The sequence below is a fragment of the Ictalurus furcatus genome, chromosome 27, assembly GCF_023375685.1.
Source record: "Ictalurus furcatus strain D&B chromosome 27, Billie_1.0, whole genome shotgun sequence".
Classification (NCBI taxonomy): Eukaryota; Metazoa; Chordata; class Actinopteri; order Siluriformes; family Ictaluridae; genus Ictalurus; species Ictalurus furcatus.
Window position 1 is genome coordinate 8,004,536 of NC_071281.1, and position 12,831 is coordinate 8,017,366.

The 12,831-nt window shown below is 39.2% G+C and overlaps 1 protein-coding gene and 1 long non-coding RNA gene across 2 annotated transcripts in view; one reads left to right on the top strand and one right to left on the bottom strand.

The window, feature by feature from the left end:
- The window catches only part of mtmr10 (myotubularin related protein 10), a 36,439-nt gene extending 25,768 nt beyond the window's left edge, over window positions 1-10,671 (bottom strand). Inside the window, exons 1-2 of the mRNA XM_053616591.1 lie at window positions 9,556-10,671; window positions 8,919-8,979 (exon numbers count right to left, since the gene is read on the bottom strand). Of these exons, the coding sequence (XP_053472566.1) occupies window positions 8,919-8,979; window positions 9,556-9,612 (118 nt within the window). The 5' untranslated portion in view covers window positions 9,613-10,671. The remainder of the gene's footprint in view (window positions 1-8,918; window positions 8,980-9,555) is intronic.
- A 1,258-nt stretch (window positions 10,672-11,929) lies between these two features.
- Window positions 11,930-12,594, top strand: LOC128602670 (uncharacterized). The gene is made up of 2 exons (XR_008384870.1): window positions 11,930-12,035; window positions 12,155-12,594. It is a non-coding gene; the product is annotated as an uncharacterized LOC128602670 (long non-coding RNA).
- The last annotated feature ends 237 nt before the right edge of the window (window positions 12,595-12,831 follow it).

Genomic DNA, 12,831 nt, shown 5'->3' on the forward strand with positions numbered 1-12,831 from the left:
GCATGTAAATCTATTGTATGAGACCTTTAAAACAAAATTAGGCACGTTTCAAACCCATAATAGATGCGCTTTAAAAATGTTGTAATGTGTTTTGCCACAGGGCTCGTCCCTCTGGGACATCCATAACTCTGAACTGAGGAGGTATTACAGCACAATGGAAGCCAGTGAGTCACTGAGCTGAATCTGATCCAGCAGTTTGGATCATGGAGCATTGTGGAAGAGTTCGTGCAAATCAGCACTGGCACCTGGGACAAACATCTGTGCACTTTCCCCAGAGAAATGAGGTCCAACATAACTTTTTTTTTTATATTTGTATGTTTATCTGTTGTGTAGATCCAGCTAAATACTCCCATAAAACTTTACTGCACGTAGGTTATACTCTACTAAGACGAATAAGCTCTTCATTTTTACACAAACTTCAAAGGAAGCAGTGTTCATCAAAGACAGGTGCAGCCAGGTCTTCGTAGGGCTTTAAAGATCTAGTGGGTCTGTGGGGCATGAAGATGGCAGCATAGAGAACAGACAGCTTTCCTGAGCTCCTCACTTATTAATTTATATTTTCAGGTATTTCAAAGTAACGTTCATAATTGGAAGAGTTTTACTTCCTGTATTGGGCATGATACTATGAGCACTGATTAATATTCATTCATTGAGACACACAATAGGTCACTAATGAGTACCAAGAAACCCAATAAGACCCCACAGACAGCTCACCTAGCCATCAGCCAGATGTAGAGCAACTAGCAATGGAAGGCAATGCATTCTAAAATTATCAATGAAAAACTATCAATGAGCCCATCGTAGTAAATGCTTTGGGTCCACACACTAAAGTTTAAAATGTTCAAAAAAAGAGAAATACTACTAATAGCAGTAATAGAGTGGAATCTTGCAGGTGGAGACGGCCTGTGACGAAGCATGCGCACGCCTCAAACACGTGAAAGGATCTATTCTTTGAATAATCCCATGTTTATTAGACTGATTTATTTTAAACTGAGCAAGCATTACAGAAGAACGTGTAGTTGACCCCAAGACATCTCCAGCTGTGTCCAAACACTTGCATCTGTTTGCTCAACTACTTTGTAAAAATATCTTCAATTTGCAAATCCCAGCAAATCACAAGAAACTGAAGCTATGTCTCTCTGACAGTTTCTGGGAACACATTCACTTCCTTTCTAAGAAGTCCGCATCAGATCCAAAGGAAAGAAGAACTTGTGTTTCTGTCTTTCTGTTTTGGGGAATGAAGGGGGGGGGGGGGGGCATAAACAGAAATAGTGTGAGGGTGTGGTTACCACAGCTGTAAGTACTTCAGTTTTAAGGAGAAGAAGAGTGTTTGTTAGCAGCAGAGGCCCACAGAGCCCAGACCTACAATGCCAGCTGGGACTCTTTAGAAAAGGGTACTGCAGTCCAGGACATAATTCAACACTGGACATGTGCGTTTATGTATTTATTACTGCCTGTATTTATTACTGCTTGTGTAGTCCTGTGTCAGTGCTAGTTTTTCATTATACAGTATATTAGGACATATTGTCATGACCATAAAAATCACTGCAATTCTGTTTTACTTGTATTTTCATTTTTACACCATGCCAGTTGCCCCTACATTGTACAGTTTCATGACAAAAGGCCTGGTAGGAATGGTCCAAATTCATTTAAACAATTTATTGCCATACCTTGAGTTATCTCCAAGGACATTTCACAGCTGCAAAGCTTTACAGATCACCTTTATAATTTGACTTTGTTCAAAATATCAACATTTTTTTTTTTTTAATCTGTCCGTTAACCTGTCTAATTGGTTTTCAAATACCCATTTTATTTCTGATGGCTGGGTTTTCTATTTTGTATTACAGTGGCTCATTATTGACATCTTTATTTTACCAGCCAGAATCTCCCATCTTTCCTTATACACAGTGTTGTGTAAGTTACTCAAAAAAGTAATCCACTACAGATTACTAATTACTACTTTAAAATTGTAATCTGATTACATTACTGATTACTGCATGTAAAAGGTAATCAGATTACTAATCACTTTACTTTCACATTACTTTCAAAATCTATCTAATCTACAAAAATACACTACAAAGTGAAACGCAGAGTTCTTTCAGTAACTGTAGCGCAGGTCAATGTATGACATGATCAGAAAAAGTTGGCTTGATCATAAAACTAGTCTCGGGTGTTGTCACTGTTTGTAGGACTATCAGACCGATCAAACATAAAACTTTTCTAATTACGCTAGTTTGGTGTCTCTAACCAAGGCGAGACACGACTTAGCTATCAGTGTATGGGTTTAGCTGCTACAGAGCCATGCAGAGTACATTATTTTTCCTTATGCTCTGACATGAATCGTCATATCATGTTCACGTAAACCGGAACTCATATAGACATTTACACACCCTGTTTTCCTGCTCAGCATCAGAGCATGTTAGTGTTTCAGTTTTCATATATCGGCGTATATCCATTTTTCCTCACACTGACCGAGTTAGCGTTCGGCAGAATTGAGAGACTGTCAGCCAATAAGACACGGGCGTTTCCACGTATTTTCCCGTAATCCCCGTCTGATTGGTCTCGCTTCCGTTCACGGAAGATATAACATTAAAGGCGGTCTTCTTTTACTGACGTTCAGTTACGTAGTGAGAAACCGCTCCAAGTGGAGAATTATTTGGGGATAAAGAAACAATCTTCGGGGCAAAACGTGATTTATTAAAAAAATTAATTTTACTTAATATTGTTTTCTTAACAATAAATTTGTAATGCAAGTAACGTAATTTTATTGACATCAGTAACTGTAATACATACATTTTAATTGTAATGCATTACATTACTGTGTTATCAGAAAAAGTAATTAGATTATAGTATTAAAGTAAAGCATTACATTAACCCTAACCCTGCTTATACATATACATTAATGTTACATCACATCGACACTATGTAGTCACCGTAGGTAGTTTGTAGTTTCTAATGGTGAAGATAATCAGTTATTTGGTATTGGTGTCTCATATAATTGGTTATTTATTTATTTACTTATTCTAAAAACGGGCAAGAGTTTGAAAAAAAATGGCCTTGCCTTCCTTTCTTCAAAATTAAAATAATGTTTATGAGTAAACCTGTAGTCAGTCCAGACCTTACATTATTTTTTGAAGCAGTTTTCTTACTTTTTTGGTAAGTTTTTACAAATACATGTTTTTTTTTTTTTTAATTCAACATTATTATAACCTAGATGCAGTCTTCTCAATGGTTGGGGCAAGCAAAGCAATTAGAGAACAGGCCAGTCTTATAACTTCATTCAAATATAACATAGTTCAAGATTGGTCTAGCCTTCGCAGTAGCTGAAATCAGTTAGATTGACCACTTCCTGCTGCCATTAATCCACCTGCAGATGTCATTTTTAATATTTAATGTTAAGCAACAGAACACATTCCTTTTACTTAGATAATAAACCAATAATTATTATGGAAGCATTTATTGCAATGATATTTACTCATATTGCTTATTTATTTATACCACTTCATGTAACTTCAAAGACACCCTGCGTTCTCTCGTCTGGTTCCACTGAATACCCACGCACCCCCTCAGAGTTTCCTTTTCAGCTGACAGTACCACATGTTGGTTTGCTTGTTTATAGGCATTGCTTGCTCTCAGACTTTTGAGTGTGTGTAGGGGGTGGGGATGTTGCCTAATCAGCAGCCTGGCCTCCCGCTGTATTAATTAGTAGCCCTAGTCTGCTGATGTGGCAGTAGCAATGGTAGCATTACAGTGCATTCAACTTAACATCTCACAAGTGTGTCTGATAAGGCCTCTTGGTCATGTTATCAAAAATACTTCAAGTGTAACACTACTACAACAATGACTCAGTGGTTTAAAAATGGCTTTCTACTGACGCAAAGTGTGAAGCTGGTGGTCGGTGAAAAGTTCACTGGAAAGTGGTCATGTATACATGGAATTAGTATTTTGATCATATCTGTAATAAAATATTCGCATTCTTTGATAATACCCTAGCATGTGGATGGTGAGACAAGTGCTTGGATCAGCATATACTACAAATGTCTGATTTTCAATACTGATAGCTCAGCATCAGCCACTACCGGTTACAGATCCGTTACTGACATCACAGTAACGCAACCTATTCTCTGCAAGCCTGTGGAAAGGATCATGAAAAGTCAGTCATGACAGCAACATGCATTAAGAAAATGCGTGTCCGCGTGCTCGGTGTTGATATGGGAAGAGAAACAGAACTAGAGTGTAATTCCCTGAAGAATGAGTCCTGCTGTGCCTTTTATGTTCAAGGTGCATGCTGTTCAAAAGTGTTACATAAAGTGAAAACATCTTGAACTACATGCTATTAGAATGTAGTCTAACAGGTAGGGTTTTCTCATTCCCTTCACGCAGCATATCTCATGTTAAGGAAGTGACAAAGGGTATGTTTACACAACACCGATGCACTAAAAATGGAAAAGATTTTCCTTCGCATACAGACGACAACGTTGTCGAAACGATTCCCGTTCACACGGATCTGAGAAAATGACTAAAAACGCTGTATTATGCATGCCATGCCGTTTTTTTTTTGGTTTTTTTTGTATAAACCTGTGTCTTGTTTGTAATTGCTTGATATCCATGAGAGCAGAGTATTTTTGCTTATTTTTTTAACAAAAAGATTAAAAGGTTAAACAAAAAAGACCATTTTTCACAGCCTTCTTTGCTCATATTTACCAAGGGTGCCAATATTAGTGGAGGGCACTATACCTTTCCATTTGAGATCAAGCTACCCCTCAACATTGAACTCTCAAGGTTGATTTTTCCTTTATTCTGATGTCACCTAAATGCCTTTTTACTTTCATTTGGCTTAAGGTGCTCCTCTAAAACACTTAGGCGCTGCAGCTTAGCCTTTCTATGGTAGGGAAAACATATATTCTCACTTTTCCTATACACACACACATACACACATACATATATATATATTTTATATGAAAAGTGAGAATTTCTGCTGTACATGGAATCTCCCCCAAACAGACGACTGAAAAAAGGTTTAGGGTGCTCTTTTCTCCAAGTGTCTACCTCCCACACCATTCCTCAAAAGTCAGGGTGAATGCTTTATTAGTCATGTATGCACGGTTGTTATAAGGTAAAGAGTAATAACCTACACTCTGCCTTCAATCTGCTTACTGGAGACCCATGCTGGACAAAAGAATACCACTGTAGCTAGTGATATATACACAGTAACTGTTTTTGATTGCAAAAAAAAAAAGGGGTTGATTTAACATCACATTTAAGGTAGTTCTGATGGATGGATGGTATACGCTGAGAACAACATTGGACAAATGAAAAACTTACACGGTAAAGCACCTTCTAAAAGTAAACAGAAAATGCACATACACATCTTATAATCAGACCATGACAGAAAAGGTGTAGTGCTAGGCTTTGTATTCTCAGAAATGTCTTTGCCGTCATGGTGTTGATGGAGTGATGCCTATAGTACTGGGAAGCATTTGTTAGAGGGGAAAAAAGATACAGATGTTACATATATATAGTGTTATTTCCTTAGCAATATGTGGTTACTGAAACAACACTGAAGGCTGGTAGAGTATGGGGAAGTGGGATCATGACCCTGTTGCAGAATTAAATAATATTAAGAGGAAGCGTAAATGTGACTGTTATAATTTACAGGAAACATAAATAAAGCAAATAAGTGGCTAAAAAAAAAAAAAAAAAAAAAAAAGAAACGGTTTCTTATAAAATGGTCACATATGACCGATAAGACACGGTCAAATGAATTGATTATTAAAGAGGATAGCTCAGTTGCCTTTACAGGAAAGCTAGAACAGAGAAGCAGATTTTAGAAAGATGACACAATGACACTTCGTGACACTTTAAGACTGCACACTGTCATGGAAGAAACTGAAACGCTGAAATAGCTGTAACCTTTCTCACCTTTTAGATACAAATTTCACACATTTAATGAAGGGGTAAAACAGGACGCCTTCTGCGTCACTATAATGCAAATAGTACAGACTTGAACTCACATGCAATCCAATGCGTTTGGGGGTAACGGTCATCAAGGATTCAAAACTTCAAATAACACTTCTGTGAGAATTGTACAAACAGAACACATGGACACAATTCAACTTTCTGTACCTGAAAACATGGCTGCGTTAGCCTCTGTTGTGTTTTATAAATCCATCTGTCTTACTAGCTATAATAAAGAGCCTCTGGGTGTGTAATTATGGTCAGTATTACTCCGTTAGATCTCTGAACCTTCAACATTTACACTCCTATTTCTTGGTTCACTTATATTAAGACGGCATATGCAGTTATTCTAACTTGAAAATGGACCCGTGATAGCTAATCTAGGATTAACAGACCTGAAATATCCATTCACCCATCAGTCCACCGCTGTTCAGTCTCTGGACTGGTGGAATGACTTGCATGTGCCATCCGAGGCAGCCAAGGCAAACGTAAATGTGATCAATGAAAGACAAATCTCTACAAGGAAGCTAGATTAAGGCTAGAAAACGTGACCATAGATGGGCATTGCAAGTTCGGTATTCAAAAACCAGCTGCTGTTCTGTATGTGGACACCTGCTACTCCATATAGACCAAATTCCTGTGAAGACCAGAGAGGAATTAATTCATGCATCATTAAAAATGAGTAGAGAGCATTGTTTATAGCAGAGACAATGTGTTGTTCTTTGAACTTCAATAAATTTAACATCTCCGAGTTACAGGCTATTACTAAAACTGTCCTTCTGCTCTCACACCAATAACAGCATCTTACAGCAGAGATCAACAGCAGAGGTATTTTAAACACTATATTGCAAACCATGGCTGATATAATAATAACACCACCACTACTATAACCGGTGAGGGGAGGCCGCCATTACAGTCACCAGAAGTGTGGTAAAAGTATTTAGGTGGGATCCATGTGTTTACGTTTTAACCACACAAGCAAAAAATATGTGGCCTGTGTCTATTTTGGAAACAGGGAAGATCCAAGCTGTGTTGTTTAATTATAAGGAGTGTACGCCTAAAAGCACGGAGCTTTCAGAGCAGACTAATGTTTCATGAGCGACTGTTCTGTAACCAGCTTGTTCAAGTGCCAAGCTGAAACTTCCAGGAAAACAAGAGTCTGACGCTGCCGGTGGCAGTCGTTTATTCATTTCCACAGCATCACAGAGACTGAATTTATTCAGATCATGTTTCAAGGACATGCTGGAAAGGGTGAGGTGACACATCCGAAACCAGTCTTAATACTTAAAAGGTCAAATTTATGAAAGATTTAAAGTGATAATATGACACCCTTTTTAAGAGATCAGTATACAAATCTTCACTTGACCAGTCTCAATGTTTATGATATGGCTGCTTCATTTCCCCGAGTTTCTCTCATGTCTTCTCTTTGCTTCTCTGTGCTACAAATGAAAGGCATGGCCTCGGTGCCTGTCAGTCACAGGAAAGGAGGAGTGGCATTTGGGTCTGTTAGCCTCAGTGAAGGAGGCGTGGCTTCTCTACCTGACAGTCCCAGTGAAGGAGGCGTGGCTCCTCTACCCATCATTCCCAGTGAAGGATGTCGGGACTCCTAAACCCATCAGTCCTAGCGAAGTAGACGCGAGTTCTCTACCCGCCAGTCCTAGTGTAGTAAACGCGAGTTCTCTACCCTGGCTTATAAACCGCTCAGTCCCAGTGAAGGAGGTGTAGCCTCTGTACCTGCCAATCTCAGATAAGCCCGTATGGTCTACCACTCATCAGAAAAAGGTTTTTATACTGTAAGCTGTTTACAAAATAACGAATAACAATCAATCAGTTACATCTTATAGCACCGCAACGCCTCTAAATCATTTCAATCAGGTACAAAGAGGCACAATGGATAATCCCTGAAGGAATCAATACACACCCCTAATTAAATCAATTAGGAGCATTAACACTTTATGCTTGTTACCCTTTTAAATTACTGACAAACTGCATTGTCATGTATGAACATGGAGGATAACTGAGCAAGCATTTTGCGATACTTAGCTCACAGCCTCTCAAAAAAACAACAAACCCACTTCCTTAAGACAATATCAAAAGAAGCAGAAGTAATAGTAGGTGTATAACTACAGATTTACTGATTACAGAAGATGGGGTGCACACCAAGATGACTTCCCACCTGCCCTGTTCACAGTCATGCACCAGACAAAACACAGCCCTAAATCTCCTTCCACTGGGAGACAGTGCAGCTCAGACCTTCTCTAAACAGTACAACCCAAACCCTGCCTCAAACATAACACACCGTGGCAGATCAGACGCTCTCGATCTATGACCAAGAATTTTTTTTTTTTTAAATTCACAGACCGCACACGTAGGAAACTGGCCAGATACGATGCCGTTCCATACACAGGAAGCATGCAGGAAGTATGTTTGCGTATGTCTTATTCAATTAATCATTTATGACGTCTGACGTCTCTTTCTCCTGCTCACATGTACTCCAAACACTCACGGGGTGGAGCAATGCTGCAATGAGCAACAAACAAGCCTGTCTCACATTGACAGGAACCCTTTTGTTAAACAAATTAAGCACACTATACACAGTCGGCTGCAGTAACGAAGAAAAAAACCAAGCAGGAAAGGCGAAGGAACTGAATTTACATAGAGAGGGACAGCACTGCATGTACAGTCCGGGGGTCAGAAGAAGTGGACACGTATGCACACAAAAAAAAACTTGATCAGGAATTAAGTAAAACATGTGGAATTACGCTTATTCTGAATAAATTAACCTCGGGATCAATTATTTGTTATAACGAAACTTGAAATGACATCACTTTCATTATGAAAAAAAATCAAGACTCCAGTCGCATATCAAACGTCATCCGTTTAAAGAAGAAGAAAAAAAAAAACAACACACTGAGATCCAGTTCGAAATAATACAGCACACACAGAGTTAAAGAACTGACCTGGTAAGAGTCTGGCCTCGAGTTTCTTGGTGGAGACAGGGAGATATTTCTTCGCATCAGTCTGTGACATGCATTAAAACAACATAAAACGATTATTAGGAGACGTGCCATTAAAAACCTAACAGTTTTAGCAGCCACGCCCTGACAATTAAAAGGTACCGACCTGTACTTTTCCGTGTCGCTGCAGTGGTACATCAAGGGTACTTCATTTGTACCTTTAATATGTACATATACTATATATACACACATATCTATACTACACTATATATATACACACACACACACACACACACACACACACACACACATGTATATACACTATACATTTTTCTTTTCTTTTTACCTGGAAAAGTGCATGTGCTGTACTTTTTTAAAAAAAAGGTACATCAGTGGTTCTTAAAGAGCAATTATAGATCATAAATCATTTTTAAAAGTATACTATAATTCACATTTCCAGGTGAAAGAGACATGCTAAAAGGTAGAAAACATGTTGGTGTTACCACAAGAGTTTGGTACCTTTATATGCAACGCAGTTTGTTGATCAATAATTGTTCATAAATACTGTAAGCTGCACCACCAACGACACCATACTAAAGGTCTAAAGACCTGTAATAAAGTGTTGTTTTTTTCTTCTCACCTGAAGTGGGGAAAGATATGAAGTAAATGTCGGCTTCGGAGATTTTGGAGAAAACATGTTTCCGACACACAGAGCTGTTGATATCCAAAGCAGAGCAGCTGATGTATTTTTAGCAAGACGGACTTGTTGGATGGATGATTATGAAGGATTGTAGCAGCACCATTGCATTTCCTTTCTAAGTTCCTACTTGGGGATAATGATGTAACGGTATTACACCAAATCCATCCTCTCAGGATAAAGGAGTAACATTATTCATTCATTCGCTCATTTAAATAACAAAAAAAAAGCCCAAAAGGAAACCCACAGTGGTGATGTCCCTGTACAGACCCGTGTTCAGTACCGAGCTGGTATAGCTAGTTCTCTCCTTAAAACTTATATTAACACAACTGACTCGAAATTTCATCCAAAGGTCTCGCTATTCATCTAAATATCTCCAAATGTGAATAAACATCTAGTCTAACGTCAGACTAGCTTGAATAGTTTGCTAGCTAGGCTAAGTTTGCTCTCTAGCAAGCCAAGTGGCTGTCAAACTTCACACAGAGAAAACTTTCTGCCGTTCAGCTCAGTCGCTGTTTAAGGTAAATATCAGTCGGTGGTCATCTTCGTCTTCTTATTCTTCTTGTCTTTTAAAAACGACCCAATGCAGCATCATTCCGTTACTTCATCTTACTGCTCCGTCCTCCCGTTGCTGCTGAATGAATAGTTTATGTTTGGGAGCGCTGGGGTTCAGAAGCCAATATCGCAGCCATGTTTACAAAAATTACACAGGGAGAGATGGGAGTGCGCGAGCGTGCTGGTCTCGCGCTAGAGAGACAGGCGTGAAGGCGGGGTTTAAGCAAATGAGCTACTTGTCGATTGGATGAAAGAGTTCGGAGGCGGGGCCATGTTAAAGCTGGTTTCCGGAAATCAGTTGCTAATGCGGGGAATGAATGGACTTCGGGTGCGTCCGAAATGTAACATGCTACCTGCCATGTGTGTGCTAGAATGCAAGAAAGCATCGAGTCATGTCCGTATTAAATGTTTGGACAGAATGTTGTCTTCTGAGGTAGCTACATGTGGCTGATTTTTGAAAACAGCATACATGATGTATAAGTCATTGTCCTACATTTCCCATAATCCAATGCGTCAGCCGGTCTGTAAAAAAGAGCGGCGGAAAACAAGGAGAGAGGAAGCAGTTCCTAAGATATTTGTAATTATTTTTTTACTTAAAATATTTCCATCCCTGGTTTATTAAAATAGTATTCGCTATATTTTCCTAAACGATAATTCTATCTCTCCTCATACAAGTAGACTGGTGATGTTAGAGAAAGTTATGTGCATGTTATGTTATGTGTATGTCGGTAACCTAGCAACGTGGTGACGTATGCTGCCATCAAATCCCGCTTTAAACGGTTTTCTTACAAGTATGATCGTATGATTTTACATAATACCTGATGCAAGAAACAGTATTACAAAGCATCAGGATAGCTGCTTATGTACTCGTACACTGTCAACCGTGATCTGCACCTGTGTGCATTTTCTGGGCCCCAAAGTTGTCGGGACAAATCAGAGACTGCCCTCTCATCCGGGTATTCTAGCTGTACAACACCAGTCAGTTTGGTAGTGAGTTAATCCACCCATCCATTTTCCATACCGCTTATCCTACACAGGGTCATGGGGGAGCCTATCCCAGGGAACTCTGGGCACAAGGTGGGGGACACCCTGGATGGGGCACAATCGCATACATTCACACACATTGTGGAGAATTTGGAAATGCATGTCTATGGACCGGGGAAGAAACTGGAGTACTCTGAGGAAGCACGGGGAGAACATGCAAACTCTGCGCACACAGGGCAAAGGCGAGATTAAAACCCACAAGCCCGGAGGTGCGAGGCAAATGTGTTTACCACTAAGCCCCTGTGCCCCCATAGTGAGTTAATCAAATGGCCTAATCATCCATATCCTTCTAAAAAAAACTACTGGCTTTATCCTTATACAAGAAGACAGTATCGCTAATGAACACCATGTCAACTAGACAGTACTGAAACCCAGTAAACATTAATGTCTATGGGCTACAGTTTAATATCCAGACATTCATCAGCTTAATGCTGACTCTGGTGTACTGAATGATCTCTAAATTAAAAACATGATAGCGATATTGCATGGATTGGCACCCTGTCTAGGGTGTACCCCGCCTTGTGCCCGATGCTCCCTGGGATAGGCTTCAGGTTCCCTGTGATCCTGAAGGATAAGCGGTATATAAGATGGATGGATAGAGATATTGTAGTAGGAAATTAAGGTACTGTAGCCCTAACTTCATACCTGTTTGCCATTTCTTCTATCTAAAAAATGTCTTAATGTCTTATAAACATTACCTGGTTAACACTTTCTGATATCACATGGTCTCTCTAAAGTTATCGTTTATTACTCAACCACCTGGGTGGAAGGGTTTGACTCATCAGAGGATGTAGATTAACTTTAGATGCCCTCTCCTTCCTGAGGTATGTTGTGAAGCACAATCTGAACACACTACATGGCCACAAAAGCAATTTTAATTAAACCTAGATGAAGCAAAATGTATTCTGAATGTTTACTTAATTTTGTGTGTGTTTTAAAACAGTTTTGAGACTGTCAGCTACCGACAGTGGTAACCTCTATCTGCTTCGTACAAGCTGTCCAAGATCCTAGACAAGTTGTAGAAGTTGTAGAAGTTGTAGAAGTGTTTTATTTTGCTGGCGGATTCTACCTGAAACCTTTTCTGAACTCTAAAATGATATATTTGCTTTCTTGGGGTCAGCTTAACTCTGACTTCAGCCTTCAGCTCCTTTTTATCAGCAGCTTGACCTACATAACAACAGTAACCAAGTGTGGTCATTGCTTTAGATTGGTCAAGTGCCATATCTTCACCAAACAATGTAAACTGCAGTGCTGTGCAAAAGTATTTGTTCCTGATTTCTGCTGTTTTTGTGTATATCTCTTACAAATTGTTTCAGAAATTAAAACAAAGTCTAAGATAAAACAAAGGCAACCTGAGTAAACACAATGAAAAATGTTTTTTTTTTAATAAAAAATAATGTTATTTATTGAAGCAAAAAAGTTATCCAGTACCAACCTGGCCTGTGTGAAAATGTATTTGCCCCTGTAGTTACCAATTCCCCAAATCTGCGAAACTGCATTCAAAATAGGGTTCAGCTGGACTAGACACAACCAGGCCTGATTGCTAAAAACCCTGTTCAATCAAATCATCACTTAAATAGAACTTTTTCAACAGCATGAAGTTGGTTAAAAGGTCTTACC